The sequence below is a fragment of the Schistocerca cancellata genome, chromosome 2, assembly GCF_023864275.1.
Source record: "Schistocerca cancellata isolate TAMUIC-IGC-003103 chromosome 2, iqSchCanc2.1, whole genome shotgun sequence".
Classification (NCBI taxonomy): domain Eukaryota; kingdom Metazoa; phylum Arthropoda; class Insecta; order Orthoptera; family Acrididae; genus Schistocerca; species Schistocerca cancellata.
Window position 1 is genome coordinate 429761942 of NC_064627.1, and position 18264 is coordinate 429780205.

At 38.0% G+C, this 18264-nt stretch overlaps 1 protein-coding gene across 6 annotated transcripts in view; it reads right to left on the reverse strand.

The window, feature by feature from the left end:
- Positions 1–18264, reverse strand: part of LOC126161898 (transmembrane channel-like protein 5) — a 297583-nt gene that overhangs the window by 106996 nt on the left and 172323 nt on the right. For all 6 annotated transcript variants that reach the window (XM_049918048.1, XM_049918045.1, XM_049918047.1 and 3 more), the window contains exon 9: positions 2909–3059. In XM_049918048.1, coding sequence (XP_049774005.1) covers positions 2909–3059 — 151 coding nt within the window. The remainder of the gene's footprint in view (positions 1–2908; positions 3060–18264) is intronic.

Below are 18264 nucleotides of genomic sequence, written 5' to 3' on the forward strand. Positions count from 1 at the left end.
ACAAGTGAATAGGTCTAAACTGTGTTTTGTTTAATTTTTCTTGCCAGATGAAGATATGAACTCAGTTCCTAAGACATCTGAGTATAGTATCTTAAACAGTAAAACAACTTGTTTGACGGGACCCTGAATATGTCTTTTGAGGGGGTGGATTTTAATAATGTGCAAGTAGGTGGACTGCATGTTTAGAATAATAACACAAGAATGTAAGAATATGGTGTTGAGATAGATCTATTAATATTTATAAGGTGAGTAGATGAAAACTCGAAAACATTGCAACTAAGCTCATAAACAGAGAGAGAAGCTCTTGAGTATGACATGTCACTATTATTATTGCTGCTGTTGTTATTGTTTGCACTGGCTGGGATGTGCAACAGTACAGCCAGTGCTCATGAACCAGTAAATATGCATTTGTAAAAAATTAAATCATACAAAGAATCCACATGAATCAATAAAATGGTAAAAACAGAAGTGTTTAAAATGTGCTCAAAATAACACAATAATAATCAAGAAGCAGTCACTGGAATGCTAACTGTTAGACATAAGAAAGATTATGGATTAACATTCTACATCTATATCTACATAGACACTAAGCAAGCCACCAACAGTGTGTGGCGGAGGGTACCCTGTAACGCTACTTGTCATTTCCTTTATTGTTCCACTCGCAAATAAAGCGAGGGAAAAAAGACTATCTATGTGTCTCCATATGAGCTCTAATTTCACTGACAATGAGGTCAATAGAGACGGGTGACTCTTAAAGCAATCCTGAGGAACAAACTAAGATGCTCCTTACCAGTATTTCATGTAAGAACTTGGAAATTAAACAAAAATTTTTATACCATTTGACATATGTACTATCTTTCTTTAAAACACATGCCAAGTAATTAGTCAAATTATGGACTGTCCCATCATTAAGAGGCAATGTGCATTTCTCCATAATCTGGTGTACTTGTGTCTACATACCCCAAACACCACATATTGGTGTTCCCTCTTGTCAGAGATATGTCTCTTGATCTAGAACGCAATGTGCTAACAGGTAATTTATCTTTTTGGCAGTACATCCTTGCTTCAGACCAGGTTTTTTGCCTTCTACAGGAAACAATGGGCCTGCCTTTCCCTCTCACTTACCTCATTATCATTCCTTCCATTGTCTTCTATTATGCTCTAATACTTATAATGTCCATTGCTACTCTCCCCTTAGGTCTCCTTCTGTTGCCAAGTGGCCAGCATACATGGCTGTCATGCAGAGGACACCAGTTTGGGTTCGACTCCCAGTACTGCCCAGGATTTTTTTCTCAGTGGGAGGACAGGTACAGGGTGCACTCAGCCTTATGGTGCCAACTGAGGAGCTACTTGACTGAACAGAGTGGCTCTGTGATCTGGGAAATCTGCAAAATGGCTGGGAGAATGATGTCCTGAACACATGCCCTCCATACTGCATTTGCATCTGTATGACGCCGTAAGGCAGAGGACGATATGGTGGTTGGTAGACAAACCTTGAGCCTTTACAGCCTGGACAAGTAGCTCATTTAACCCTCCTCTCATTCCTCATTCTCACCGTCACTTCACACTTGTTAGCATTAAATTTCAATTCAAACTATCCCACCACATCTAGCCTTCCTTGTACTCTCCTCCACCATTTCCCACACCATTCAATCAGTCATTGATGTTAGTAGATTAACTATAAATACTACCCATGTGATACGTTTGATAAGCCTTCTGTATTACCAGCTACTTTTCATTGAGCTGGAAAGTTTTCTTTAATGAGAACGTTGTTAGTTTATTACAATGACTCATACATACTAGTATATGTAAGCCATTCACCGTCTAGTTTCCCCAAGAATAATTATTTAAATGGTAGTCTGGCTAGAGCAGCCAGAGAGAGCAGTCATGTGTGTATGAGGTGTGCTTGCTTGAGTTAATGTGTGTGTGTTTTTTTCTTTCATTTTCTGAGGAAAGCTTTGGCCAAAAGCCAAGTGTGTAAGTCATTTATTGTGCCAATTCACAACTCAGTGTGTCATCTTAATGGTGAGTACCAATCAATCCTTTTCATGAGTGTTGATTTAATTACAGATATACAGCAAATGTAATGTACACTAGCAATGAATTAAATTTACACCAAACAGCAAATAGGATTAAGTCTCTTAAATCTTCTTGTAACACTAATCCATACTTTGGTATATTGTTTTCTTACTACTTCTATTAGTCTGTCTTGTGTTTACAGCAGATGTCATTTTTAAAAGCTTGCTTATCAGCTCCAACTCCTTCTGTGTCTGCAGATTAAATAAATTACAATTCCTTCTAATATCAGAAGAAATGAAACAGATTCATTACACCCAGATGGTTGGTGTGAGCCATCTTTAGCAGCTCCTCTTCGCTGGGGGCAGTGCTTGAAAGGGCTAAAGGTCTGCCTGCACACAGCAACCTCTGTGCATGTGCTTGCTTAGCTGCCACAATCCTGAAATGCTGACCAGCTACTTGTGTCAGTACAGGTGGGTGCCTACCACAGAATGCCTTGACAGAATAACTCATTATACCTGTTAGCATAAGGCATCATATTCTTTCAAACTGGTAGCTTGCTGTCCAGGGCACAAGGAACTACTCTGTTCTACCTACCTCAGATCACCACATGACTGAACTGAGTTACATTCTACTACAGTATGAAGGGTTTGTCTGTATCTGCAACCTCTTCATGCTGTATTGTATGTTCATACTGTATTGTATCTCAGCTGAAGGTTTAAATGATTAGATACTGAGTTCTCTACAACAGAATTTTGAATCTGGTGCTAACGCACAAAACAGGCAGATGTGAAGAAGCAGTAGAATGTATTATTGTATCAAGAACTTACATTTTGAAAACAGCTTATATCAATTTGTAGCATATTTCTGAAAAATTTAATTTAGTATTTACCTTTATTTCATTGTACAGACTCTTTGATTTCAGATTAGCAGCTTCAGTGGTTGCAATGCTGTAGTCCCAACCGCAAAATATTTTGTGAGCATATACATTTTTTATCCCACCTGATGTTTCAATGAAGACTTTTCTGTAAGATCTGGCAACACTGGAAAAAGATAAGCACACAATTATGAGCAACTATATATTTTAGTGCACAACAGTGTCCAGCAAAAGAAGATGGTAGACTTTCCATGTGGTGTACATCTTAAACTAGATTGATGGTGAAATGTCTGAAAACCACTGCTTTCTGTATCACCAACATTTTTTTTAAAGAGGTAATAATGAACTATGAAACATATCATTGTAAGTTCAACTTATATGCTTAAGTTGTCATCTTTGCAAAACAAAAATGCGTAAAATAGAGGCGTTCACAAGAGAAAAGCTAATAGTCATTACAAATAAGCTTCACATCGGGTTTAGAATATTACCATCATTTATCACTAATTATTACCAAATCTTACTCATTCATCAGTAATGACTGGACAGATTGCATCAGACTTACAATGCTATGAATACATACAATAGAGAAGACATATACAGCAAATCAGGAATACTGCACTAGTAATGCATGATGTTATTAATTAATAAATAAAGAAAAGTAGTTATGTAACTACGAAATAATTGCAAGTGTCATAATTTGACAGCAATATGACATGATCTAACAGTTCAACTCCACTACTTTGCAATTTCACTTCAAAAAATTCAGTAACTGAATACACTTCTCTCAGGGCATTTGCATTCTGAAGTTCTGTTATAACCATATCCAGTGGCAATCAACACATTAAATATTTTCAATGTCAGTAGTGGAAATTTCTCTAATATTCAGGATAACCAGCAGCTTGGGATGCCCCACTCTTCTTTTTATGAGTGTTATAATGGCGGATTTCATTCCCTATAGCAGAGGTTCCCTGATTTTTTTTTCATTTTTTTTTTCATATAACTAAAGCAATTTAAGACATATTGACAAGGTATATAAATGCAAGTTTGCACTGGTACAGTTTCTTTTCTGATGTTTATATCATGCTACCTACATTTTTGGGAGTAGTGCTGCACAGAACACTGTTAAAAAATACTGTTTGACTTCATACACTTTAATTTTCTTAGAAGGTATATGACATACAAGAGTATCCCGCAAGTATGTGCAGTGTGTTCTTTCCATAAGAGCTTACCATAAATAATGCAATTGAGAACTTTCACAGCACTCAAGTTGTTCAAAAGTTCGCTATCACTACAAATATAAAATATGTGGTATGTTTTATCTTAATTTATTAAATTCATTTATAATCAACCATTCCTTGGTCATAATGAATACTCCATTTTCTTCATGAATAACCTGAGTAGTAGGGTACTTTCCACTAAATAATAGTGTTGTATGATCTATGAAGATTGTGATCTGATCATGTTTGCTCAAGTGGGTTTAGCAATATTAGCAGAAACCCATATACAGATCACTAATGCAAATCATATTACATCCATTGTCACCTGTTTCCTAAATAGGACTCTTGTTGCAACACCAAACCCACAGCATGTCCAATTGTTCAGTAAGCACGGAATGTCATACAATCAAATGACTTACTAAGGTCTCTATGGCTTCCTTTTCTGCACAGGCTTTCCTTATTACTCTTACTCTATCAATGCTGCCACAACAGCGGAAACACAAGTGTTGCACATTTTGAAATATATTACGTTTAGAATAACTTAGAAGAATCTGTTTCTTAGCATAGTTACTGTAGTTACTTATTCTGTAATTAATTAATTAAAAAATATTATGTAGTAGTAGTAGTGGTGGTGGTGGTGGTGGTGGTGGTGGTGGTGGTGGCGGCGGTGGTAGTAGCAGTAGCAGTAGTAGCTTTATTCATCCTTAGATCTCTTTTTACAAGGGTATAGGACATGTCAAAGTATTTACAAGTTTAGATCAATTTAAAATAAGGTAATTCGTATAACATATATTTACAGACTTCTAGTTAGAGACAATCATTAGATTTACGCCGGGTATAAAATACTTTTTTAATAAATAATTTATTAAATATTGTAATGTCACACTGTTCACTCATATCTCATTATCAGTCACTGCACACACTATACACTATACACATATTGTTTCATAACACTCCACTCACTACGCACACAAACACATGCACACACTGGTAATCTCTGGGCAATTTTCTGTACCACAACTTCCTATTTGCTATCCTGAAAAAATGACTCAGTATCCTTCTATAATGAGTGAGATGTAGAGCTCTGAAAGAGGAAGAGGTGTTAGTATTGTGCAGTGCATAGCTTGGGGTAAGTTTTCCTAGAAAAGGAAGAAAGAAGGAAAAAACAGTGTGAAAGTGTTATGTGGAATGTTGCATGTTTTATAATCATTATTATTATTATTTATTTGTATAACATTTTTTTTATCAAACTCCTGCTCTGTTTTATCTAAGTAATCCTTCAATGTATAAAACATATTGCATAACAAGTACTTTTTAGCTGCCTTTTTAAATAATTTTATTTTTGCAATTTCATTTATCTCTTTTGGTAATTTATTGTACAGTTTTATTCCTTGGTAGAAAATGCTGTTTTTAGTTTTATTTTTATTTTTTCTTGGCAAATGTAAGTTGAGTCTAGCTCTAGTTCAATGTCATATACAGAACTGTTTGCGCAGTAATTACCAATGTTATTTTTTATGTGTACAACTAACTGGTAAATGTACTCACACAGAGCAGTTAAAATCCCCAGTGTTTTGAACAGATCCTTACAATGAGCTCAACTACCATTTTTGTTATGATCTTTATGGCTCTTTTCTGGAGTTTGAAAATTGGGTTCATATTTTGTGCATCTGTTCCCCAAAAAAGAATGCCATAGCATATGAATAGTATGTAACTAAAAGATGCTGCATGTTACACATTGATGATAGGATTCTAAGGGTATAACGTGCTGATGACATTCTGTTTGCAAGTACCTTTGTGTGTTCACACAACTTCAACTGAGAATCAATATTTATTCCTAGAAATTTTGCATTTGTTACACAGTCTATAGAGATGCCATCTACATTTAATTTAACTTGTCATTTTCCCTCTTCAAACTGAAATTCATGGCATTAGTTATCATTATGTTCAATGTCACTTTATTGCTTATTGATGAATCATAAACTTCCTTGGGAGCTTCATTTGCTTTCTCTGCAAGGAGTTCTCTTGTTTTCTCAGAGACTACAATATTGCTGTCATAAGTGAAGAGAATTTTTCACCGAGAGTAATACTACTGGGAAAGTCATTTATGTACACTCCTGGAAATGGAAAAAAGAACACATTGACACCGGTGTGTCAGACCCACCATACTTGCTCCGGACACTGCGAGCAGGCTGTACAAGCAATGATCACACGCACGGCACAGCGGACACACCAGGAACCGCGGTGTTGGCCGTCGAATGGCGCTAGCTGCGCAGCATTTGTGCACCGCCGCCGTCAGTGTCAGCCAGTTTGCCGTGGCATACGGAGCTCCATCGCAGTCTTTAACACTGGTAGCATGCCGCGACAGCGTGGACGTGAACCGTATGTGCAGTTGACGGACTTTGAGCGAGGGCGTATAGTGGGCATGCGGGAGGCCGGGTGGACGTACCGCCGAATTGCTCAACACGTGGGGCGTGAGGTCTCCACAGTACATCGATGTTGTCGCCAGTGGTCGGCGGAAGGTGCACGTGCCCGTCGACCTGGGACCGGACCGCAGCGAAGCACGGATGCACGCCAAGACCGTAGGATCCTACGCAATGCCGTAGGGGACCGCACCGCCACTTCCCAGCAAATTATGGACACTGTTGCTCCTGGGGTATCGGCGAGGACCATTCGCAACGGTCTCCATGAAGCTGGGCTACGGTCCCGCACACCGTTAGGCCGTCTTCCGCTCACGCCCCAACATCGTGCAGCCCGCCTCCAGTGGTGTCGCGACAGGCGTGAATGGAGGGACGAATGGAGACATGTCGTCTTCAGCGATGAGAGTCGCTTCTGTCTTGGTGCCAATGATGGTTGTATGCATGTTTGGCACCGTGCAGGTGAGCGCCACAATCAGGACTGCATACGACCGAGGCACAAAGGGCCAACACCCGGCATCATGGTGTGGGGAGCGATCTCCTACACTGGCCGTACACCACTGGTGATCGTCGAGGGGACACTGAATAGTGCCCGGTACATCCAAACCGTCATCGAACCCATCGTTCTACCATTCCTAGACTGGCAAGGGAACTTGCTGTTCCAACAGGACAATGCACGTCCGCATGTATCCCGTGCCACCCAACGTGCTCTAGAAGGTGTAAGTCAACTACCCTGGCCAGCAAGATCTCCGGATCTGTCCCCCATTGAGCATGTTTGGGACTGGATGAAGCGTTGTCTCACGCGGTCTGCACGTCCAGCACGAACGCTGGTCCAACTGAGGCGCCAGGTGGAAATGGCATGGCAAGCCGTTCCACAGGACTACATCCAGCATCTCTACGATCGTCTCCATGGGAGAATAGCAGCCTGCATTGCTGTGAAAGGTGGATATACACTGTACTAGTGCCGACATTGTGCATGCTCTGTTGCCTGTGCCTATGTGCCTGTGGTTCTGTCAGTGTGATCACGTGATGTATCTGACCCCAGGAATGTGTCAATAAAGTTTCCCCTTCCTGGGACAATGAATTCACGGTGTTCTTATTTCAATTTCCAGGAGTGTATATCAGGAATAGTATTGGTCCTAATATGCTACCTTGCAGGACCCCTATATTAATGTATTTTGGTTCTGATAAGTGTTTTACTAGATGTTTGGATCTATTTGAAGCATGCGTAATCTCCACTCTTTGTACCCTATCTGCTAGGTATGATCGCAACCAGTCATTAGCTACCCCTCTTATTCCTAATGCTTCTAATTTATTTAATAGAATATTTATATAGTATAGGGCATACCATAAACAGCTGAACTCTCTGGCAATTTGTAAGCTTTGACTATGATCATGACCTTATTAGTGTACATTTTTCTCCATTTAATACTTGTACAAAGCTGTTGACCAGTTCAATACTCACAGAGTTCATAGCCAAATCTCAAATCACTTGTACAGTTTTTTTCCATTATTCTAACAAATTTCTCATTAAATTCACTAGACTACTAGATTTTATCAAATCTGTAGGTTTTGTTCTATATCCATTGAGTAGGTCTGATGTAGCATTGTATGGATTAAGTACTTTTTCAGTTTAGCTGGTGTCGTAATTTTTTATTTCATTCCTACACGTTTTTTGCCTACAAATAACGGCAATCATACAGCCTTTACACTTCCACATGTTACCGTTCTGAAACAGTCATTGTGTTAGATTACAAGTAATTGCATGTTATTATTATTATTATTATTATTATTATTATTATATCCCTAAAGGTTTGAGAACACTATGGCTGTTTTCAGAAAAATCACCAACAGGAACAACTGCAACCAGCCACACTTTTTGAATTTAAGTTTGAAGTGAAGTTTCCATTGCAAACAAAACCACAGTTACACAAATTTACAGTACACAGCATGATTTTAAGGAGAAATGTTAATGGCAAACAACAACAGAAAAAGGTTAGAGTCAACTAGAAAATTTAATCTTGATAAGAGAACATTCACAATAACTTTTTGCATCAAGTTAAAACTGCACACATGACTGGGATACAAACATAGATTTTCATAGAATGAATGTTCTCTCTGCAACCGAGTATGCACTTATTTGAAACTTTCAGGAAGATAAAAGGTGTAAAAGTGGGATGCGAGTTGTGTTCAGATAGCTCAGTCAGTAGAACACTTGCCTGCGAAGGTGAAGGTCTCATGTTTGAATCCCTGTCCAGCACACAGTTTTAATCTGCCTAGTGTTTTACTAATTGGGCTGTTGTAGCTCCCATTATGAATCATCTCAAAGCTTCAACCTGGCACTGTTCATCTCCTGTTCTATCAGATCGCAACCTTAATTGGAAAACAACATCCTAAATTTAAATAAGCACATTACTTTAGTAGTATTTGCAATATGAATGATTACTGTTATAGGTTAAGTTAAAAATGAAGAAACTAAATTAGTCTGGATATTTGCATTTACTAATAAGTATTTGACTCATTTTTGGAGAAATATAACTTACAGTGACATTATATGTGAAATATAGAAGTGTGTTATGAGAATTACATGTGATGTTAATTCTAGAACATCCTGCAGAGATAGTTTCCAAAAAGACTTTGTAATCTGACAACCATGTCATTAACAAAATTGCATTTTTCCAAAAAAAAAAAAATGTGAAAAAGAAGAATTTAATCCTTGGATAAAAAAACACATCAGTAATGACTTCAATTCCACTAGTCATGCCACCTTGGAGACAGACAGAGGCACAACATGCAGAGCCCACTGGCACAGGTACTACTACTACTACTTCTTCTTCTTCTTCTTCTTCTTCTTCTTCTTCTTCTTCTTCTTGTCGTCCTTCTTAGATCATTTTGATGTCTACGAGAGCTTGCTGTCACAGATACGTGGATAGAGGAGGAATGTGAAGTCCTATGACCTGCAACCTGTGGATCCTTCTGCCACTGGCTCGCATCCAGTTGCAGATCACCAGATTCGTGGAAAGTGAGTATCCCAGGGGACCCCTTCCTGGTAAGAGGTGGGGGAGGGTGTTGCTCCTCTGGCTGGAGGCTGGAGACTGACGTTCCTGGTGAGTTGAGAGTTAATACACCCAAAGTGGCGGGGGGGGGGGACAGGTTGTCCAGTAAACGGTAGGAAGAGGGGACCTAATCACCAGGGCAACAGGCATACTTGAGTGGCCCCACAGAATGTATATGATCAAACACAGTACAGCAGAGATTCTGCTTTGCATGGATTCTCCAAGTCCTTGACAGGATTCAAGAAGTATGTGGCACCAGATGTCCCTGCACAGGTCAAGCAATTCTCGCAAAATATGGGATGGTGGATGGTGGTTTACAGGCATGCAGCTGGTGGTTCCAGTGGGTACAGATCAGGCACATTTGCTGGCCACCCCTTAAATTAACCACACCAAATCCTTAAGTAATCATGCTGACCCTGTGCTGATGTGGGACAAAGATACATGAAAAAGAAGAAGAAGAATTTTGTGACCCGTGGATAAATATCTTGTGTGGCATACCTCCAGAAAACTACCAAGGCCCTGTCAAATCCATGCCACCTGGAAATGGTACTGTATCGCATTCTAAAGGTGAACCAACACACTTGCATATTAAATGTCTTCTGTGTAAGCGGTATGGTTTTAGACTGAACTGAAAAGGTTTCTGTTGGTGACTGCTACTGCTGCTACTGCTACTACTACTACTACTACTACTACTACTGCTCTACTGTAGGGTATCTTCACAGAACTCTTAAAATAAACATTTTACGTTATTTTATATAATATTAGCCCTCCATTAATATAATATTTCATAAAGTTAAGTCATTTTACTGTATTGCACTTAAATGTACACTACTGGTCAAAAGTTTTCGATCAACCATGATTAGAACTATATACTTTATCTCACTGTACTAACACGCAATACAAACTAAACAGACCAACAAAACAAGTATTTTCTCTCTATCCTTAAGCACAATATAATACAGTTTAGATTTTAGCCTCTTTAAAATATTCACCTTTTGCCCTCAGAAGAGCTGCACAAACTCTTGGCACTCAGGAGATAAGATTTTCTGGTGTTTTTACAGATATTGCAGTTCAAGAAGTGCATAAATTATTCCATCGATCTTCAGCATTCAATGGGCTCATTTTTCTGACCTCCCTGTCAATCTCAACCCATAAGAGTTTAATGGGATTTAAATCATGTGACTGACATGGCCAAATCACAATCTTCAATTCTCTACGTTTTCCTTTTCTATTGACATATGTACTGCACAATTTAGAAGCATGTTTGAAACCTGCTGCAGAACAAACCCACAACCAGTAACCTTCTTGTCAGATGGAACTGCAGTGTTGATCACTATCCTGTGACGTTCTCCCTTTTTTAATGTTTCATTAATTCCCAATAGACCACTAACTTTATGCTAAAATATGAACTAATGCAATCACCATAACCGGCCATTCACAATGCTTTAGTCCTAGTATCACACTTCATATGTTCTCCACGAAGTCAATGAACAAATATTCAACAATGGTTTCCAAATACTTCAAACTTACATTCGGCTTTGAATAACATCTTCGACCATTGCTGCATGGCCCAGTTTTTATGTTATTGTAGTCACTGTGATCTTTCCATCTTATTTTGTTTGCGTAACAAAGGTTTTTTGGCCACCATGTAGCCATTTAAACCTTTTTCATGAAGAGTAGGAGTATTAAAAGAAATTATACGACTGCTCTTTTACTGACTAAAGCAATGACTTTTTCATAACATTTCCAATAAAGTTACACAAATTTTGTTCTAATATGCAATGAAAATACAAATTCTACAAATGTTATGCAACTGTTTTAGTTCCACACTGAACAAAAAAGTATGGTATATATTTTGAGCAACGAAATGTCCACAGAAGTGGGATCAAGTTTTTGAAATCATCTACATCATGATGTAGGTTATGGCCCCACACATCACATGCTGCAGGCATTTACCCTGATGGGCCCTTGTTTGCAAGTATTCAATTAACACTTTGAGCATAGCACCCGTATGGCCATTCGGATGTGCTCAGCCAGGCATTGCCCGCAGTGCCTGTATCCTGCACGGGCGAGTGTCTACTTGTCACCTGAATGTCATTTAGTGTCTCTCAGAAGCCATTTCCTCACTTGTTGTGGAGGTAGTTCATTGTTCTGGTGCCCTCGTTTGCAAGTATTCAATTATCACTTTGTGCACAGCACCCGTATGGCCATACGGATGTGCTCAGCCAGGCGTTGCCCGCAGTGCCTGTATCCTGTACGAGCGAGTGTCTACTGGTCACCTGAATGTCATTTAGTATCTCTCAGAAGCCATTTCCTCACTTGGTGTGGATGTAGTTCATTGTTCTGGTGCCAGAGATCAGCACTTACCAACTATCTCAAACTAGTGGCAACTGAGAGAAGTACAAGGTCAGAGTGTTTTGTAGTTTATTCACACTCATTTACAGAGGTAAAAATGGCATATTCCAAACTGACAGAGTCTGGTATCTTGGATATTTTATATGGGGATCCGGGATCATATTTTGAAGATACTGACAGAGAGAGTTCATACTCTCCAGAAGTAAGTACGAGTGATGATTCAGGTATGTCTCTCTTCCAGTTTTTTGTAAAGTGAGTAGTTTATTCCCAAATTTTGTATTGTAAGCATTGCTCACCACTTCTTTTCCATTTCTGATGTTTAACTATTGATGTATACATTTATTTCATGTAGACTGTGGTACAGACCACCAGTCGCCATCTGTGGTACTGTTACCTGGTCGTGTGCCTATCAACAGGGAAAGAGAGAAATATTGGTCCAAAGTAGACGAACAACCACAACTGCCCATGTTTCAGGAAGAAGTCGATATAGCCTCGCATTTTCAAGATGACACTCATGAGTTTCAGTATTTTAGTTATTTCTTTTATGACTGCATGATTCAACACATCAAAAGTGAAATGAATTGGTATGCTGGAAACACAATTGCAACAATGAAGCATAAAGGCAGTCCAAACATGAACTCTGTGGGGCATAAATGGCCAGTGGTAAAATTACATGAAATTTACTGGTGTTTCAGCATTATTTTACATATGTGCGTCCTCAAATTGCCAGAAATCAATGATTATTGGTCACCAGACCTGTTTTTGCAATCGGGATTTGTGAATAAACTGTTGGGCCACGATCAATTTTGTGCTATACTGTCCATGTTACATTTGAAGGGCAATGCTAGATACATTAGTAGAGGCAAAGTAAAGCACGATCACTTCATAAAGTGAGGCCTTTTTTTTATTTCTCCATAAGCAAATGTAAGAGTAGTTTTTATCCAGACATTAATCTTACAATAGATAAGGCAATGTGTCCTTTCCATGTCAGGATTGGCTTCAGGGGGTATATGAAAACAAACCTAATAAATAGGGGATAAAACTGTATATAGAGGGTCTATACAAGGGCGATGTACTTGAGGACAATATTATGGAAATGGAAGAGGATGTAGATGAAGATGAAATGGGAGATACGATACTGCGTGAAGAGTTTGACAGAGCACTGAAAGACCTGAGTCGAAACAAGGCCCCTGGAGTAGACAACATTCCATTGGAACTACTGACGGCCTTGGGAGAGCCAGTCCTGACAAAACTCTACCATCTGGTGAGCAAGATGTATGAAACAGGCGAAATACCCTCAGACTTCAAGAAGAATATAATAATTCCAATCCCAAAGAAAGCCGGTGTTGACAGATGTGAAAATTACCGAACAATCAGTTTAATAAGCCACAGCTGCAAAATACTAACACGAATTCTTTACAGACGAATGGAAAAACTAGTAGAAGCCAACATCGGGGAAGATCAGTTTGGATTCCGTAGAAATACTGGAACACGTGAGGCAATACTGACCTTACGACTTATCTTAGAAGAAAGATTAAGGAAAGGCAAACCTACGTTTCTAGCATTTGTAGACTTAGAGAAAGCTTTTGACAATGTTGACTGGAATACTCTCTTTCAAATTCTAAAGGTGGCAGGGGTAAAATACAGGGAGCGAAAGGCTATTTACAATTTGTACAGAAACCAGATGGCAGTTATAAGAGTCGAGGGACATGAAAGGGAAGCAGTGGTTGGGAAGGGAGTAAGACAGGGTTGTAGCCTCTCCCCGATGTTATTCAATCTGTATATTGAGCAAGCAGTAAAGGAAACAAAAGAAAAATTCGGAGTAGGTATTAAAATCCATGGAGAAGAAATAAAAATTTTGAGGTTCGCCGATGACATTGTAATTCTGTCAGAGACAGCAAAGGACTTGGAAGAGCAGTTGAACAGAATGGACAGTGTCTTGAAAGGAGGATATAAGATGAACATCAACAAAAGCAAAACGAGGATAATGGAATGTAGTCGAATTAAGTTGGGTGATGTTGAGGGTATTAGATTAGGAAATGAGACACTTAAAGTAGTAAAGGAGTTTTGCTATTTGGGGAGCAAAATAACTGATGATGGTCGAAGTAGAGAGGATATAAAATGTAGACTGGCAATGGCAAGGAAAGCGTTTCTGAAGAAGAGAAATTTGTTAACATCGAGTATAGATTTAAGTGTCAGGAAGTCATTTCTGAAAGTATTTGTATGGAGTGTAGCCATGTATGGAAGCAAAACATGGATGATAAATAGTTTGGACAAGAAGAGAATAGAAGCTTTCGAAATGTGGTGCTACAGAAGAATGCTGAAGATTAGATGGGTAGATCACGTAACTAATGAGGAAGTATTGAATAGGATTGGGGAGAAGAGAAGTTTGTGGCACAACTTGACCAGAAGAAGAGATCGGTTGGTAGGACATGTTCTGAGGCATCAAGGGATCACCAATTTAGTATTGGAGGGCAGCGTGGAGGGTAAAAATCGTAGGGGGAGACCAAGAGATGAATACACTAAGCAGATTCAGAAGGATGTAGGATGCAGTAGGTACTGGGAGATGAAGAAGCTTGCACAGGATAGAGTAGCATGGAGAGCTGCATCAAACCAGTCTCAGGACTGAAGACCACAACAACAACAAAACTGTATGCTCTTTGTGATTCAGCAATTAGGTTCATGCTAAACTGTGATGTGTACACAGGCTATGCTACACCAGCCCCTCTCTCTTGGACATGCTGTGGCAAAATAAAACACTTGCAGTGGGAACAGTAATAAAAACAGGAAAGGTTTGTCACATCTATTCAAACCAGTGAAAGTAAAAAATCATCAGATGGTTTTTCAAAGAAAAAGACACCTCTTTCTTAGGAGTAAAATGGAAATCAAAACGAGACATTTATAGTCTATCAACAAAACATAAGGCCACTACCATGGCTATTTCAGTAAGAGCAAAGTGAGGAATAGCGGAAATCATAAAGCCAGACGTAATCATTGACAACAATAAGAATAAAAGTGGTGTTGACATATAAGATCAGCTCACCAGCTACTATCCCTTTGCCCGAAAGACTGTGAAATGGTGGCCAAAACTAATTTTCCACGTTTTTATTTTGTCAACAGTTGGCAGCTTCATCCTATACAAAGAGAAGACCAGAAAGAACATATCCCTAGTAAACTTTATGAGCACAGTGGGGAAGAAACTGGCTGAAAAGGGAGGAGATATTTCTGTGCAACAACCAACTTTATCCTCACAAACTGAAAGGACATTTGCATTCCATTTTCCAGAGAAAGTTCCACCTAGTGCAAATAAGGTGAATACAACTCAATACTGCAAGGTCTGTTCAGATAGAGGAAAAACGGAGATTGGTAAGCACATCATAAAAGAAAGTAGATAGTGGTGCAAGATCTGCAATGTCAGTCTTTGCGTCCCGTAGTGCTTTCAGGATTAACAAACAAAAACTAATTACATCTGAACAACAGAAAATACATTTAGACCTGGTTGCACTATTTTTGTGAATATAGAACGAGTAGTAAGTGTGTCACTCAGCAGAGATAACTTATAAAACTTTTCTTTTTCGTGATTCTTATTGGTTTCTTCCTGCTAGATATGCCATTTGTTTGTAATTAGTATTCTAAAATATATTTGCCTAACATAACTTACTTTTCCCTTTTAAATGATGCGAAAATCATGTTCCTAAGACATTTCTGCATTTTGCAGTTTGATTTCAAGGATCCTTTAAATATGCCATTTCACAGCCATACTGGGTGGAAAGATGGCATTGTTGAAAGTGTTCAAAAAATCTTAATTTTATGTTATGCTTTAGAACCTCAAGACTAACAGTAGTGGGTATAGCAGCACTGTAGCAAGTGGTTAGCATATCAGCCTGATATGCGAGCTTGAATCTTTTCAGATGCTTCTCAATTTTTTAATCTGTATTAATATGACTTTGATGATCATTTTTTTCTAATTTTTTCGGTTTGAAGCTTTGTGCAAGTGATTTTAATTATTTTTTGCATTAATTTTGTTTTAATTTCTTCTGTTTGATCATCTTATATTTTTGTCCATGTTATTGCATTCATTATTCCAAATTTTGTGAATATATTTATAAGCCTTTCTTTCGTTTATAGCTTTACCTTCATTATTTTGTCCCTTGTACAATACAAATTTATTTTTTAAATATTTGTATGACAATTACTATCCAAAAAATATATATCCTGAATGACATGAAAAATACATTTCTGACACAACTACACAGCCTATATACATGGACTATTTCATTTTTTTTTTTTTTTTTTTAACCAACAGATCAGGATCTTCGAACACTTAGATATTGTGACAGATAAATAAAAATAATAAAAAAAAATCATGTACATAAATATTCCAAATGAAAACATGATACGAAGAAAAAATACAAGCATTTGAAAACATTAATACAATGATTAAAATTAAGTAACAAAGGATTAGAAATTTTAAAAAATTTCATTTAAACCAATTAACTGAAGAAGTAGTGATGGTCATTTCAATAACTATTTAAAAATATAAAATTTTAAAGCACTTGATCAGATTCGAACTCTCAACTTTCTGCACGTCAGGCTCGTTTGCTACCAAATGCACTATATAATGCCACTACATGTCTAGGTCTCTAATTTAAGGCTCCAGAACATCATTCAAAAGATTTCTTTTGGTTACTTGCAAACAAGGACCAACGAAAGTGAATAGTGCAGGGTGTGATAACTGGGACCCTAACCTACATCGCCACATAGATTGTTTCAAAAGATCAGTCCCATCTCTGAGGACCTCTCCTTGTAAGGCCAGTACAAGTCATACCCAAGAATTGCACAAAAACTAATCCAAATAGTGAACTGTTATTCTCATTGGACACTATCAGGATACCTTCATGATACAGCTCAACTGTTCCTTGCAATTTTCTTTTACATTTACTATAAAGAAATGAAATATCTAATTTCTCTTGGTTGATGAAAGACACATTTCCTCTGTGCCCCTTTTATACCAGTATATTGATGGTAAAACATATTGTTTTTTATTTTTTATTATTTTTCCATATTTGGGTATGATTTTATTAACTTCAAGATAAGACAACAATGGGTTTGATGTTCAAAACAGATAAACTCTTGGTTTTAAAAACTGTTATGTCTCTGAAATTACTTATCAGGTTTCAGAGAGGGGAAGGCAATTTAATTCACTGCTTTGAGACCTACAATACTAACAGCAGAAATAGGTAAAATTCTATTCGCAAAAGCAAAGTTGATACCAACATCACTGTAATGAATATAGCTATGACAGGAGACAACATCATGTAGAGAATATTTTCTTATATCCCTCTGGGTGAATACAGATCCCTCTGGGTGAATACAGAGTTACTATAAATAATGAGCACATCAAAATATATGATTACACATAATATCAATGAAAATTAGCTTCAGATTTACTGCAGAAAAATTAAATTCCACTTTATCATATACAGTGTATCATAGCTGTGATGTTTCTGATATCATTAAATAAATAAATTAATTAAATTACACTATGAATTTCAGAATGATATAAATTCTTGAAGTATTCACTCTATCATTCTAGATAACCATTCACTTTATCAAGAAGGGAGTGGTATATTCTACAATCTATGCATCAAATTTTAATTGTTGCCTCTTGCATACTGACTATGTACCACTTGTCCAATTAGCTGACTGCTTATTACAAAGCAGTTTACATTAACAAAGAAGTTGGGACATTTACAGCACACCGCATGCTGCCAAGTGCTGTTTGCAAGTGGGAGCATTCAGCCCCTGTGAGGCCAATTGAGGAGCTATTGAGCTATTTGACTGAGAAGAGATGTCACCAGTCATGAAAACTGGGAAAGGATGGGAGAGTGGTGTGCTGATCACATGCCGTCCTCTTCGTCTGCCGTCCTTTTCATTTCCATTTCTATAGTGCAGCCCACATATCATATAATATCCTGCATTTATGACGTCCTTGGTCATCACCAGTGATTATTTCCCTAATTAGCTCTTCTGCTATTGATCCACTGATGTTGATTTTTAATATATTTCCTACGAGTTTCTCTCTTCTTGTTTGAGTGTGCCTCCATAGAGAACTGGTTTCTAATACTCTTCTCAGCATATCTTCATTGATAACTCTGTCTCCCCACCTGATCTTTATTGTCCTTCTGAATCAACAAATCTCCAGGGCTTCTAAAACTCTTCTCTCTAGTTCTCATATTGTCGAAGTTTCACTCCCATTTAGGACCATACACTAAATAAATATTTTCATGGACCATTTCCTTACTACCACAATTGACATTCTTACCGGT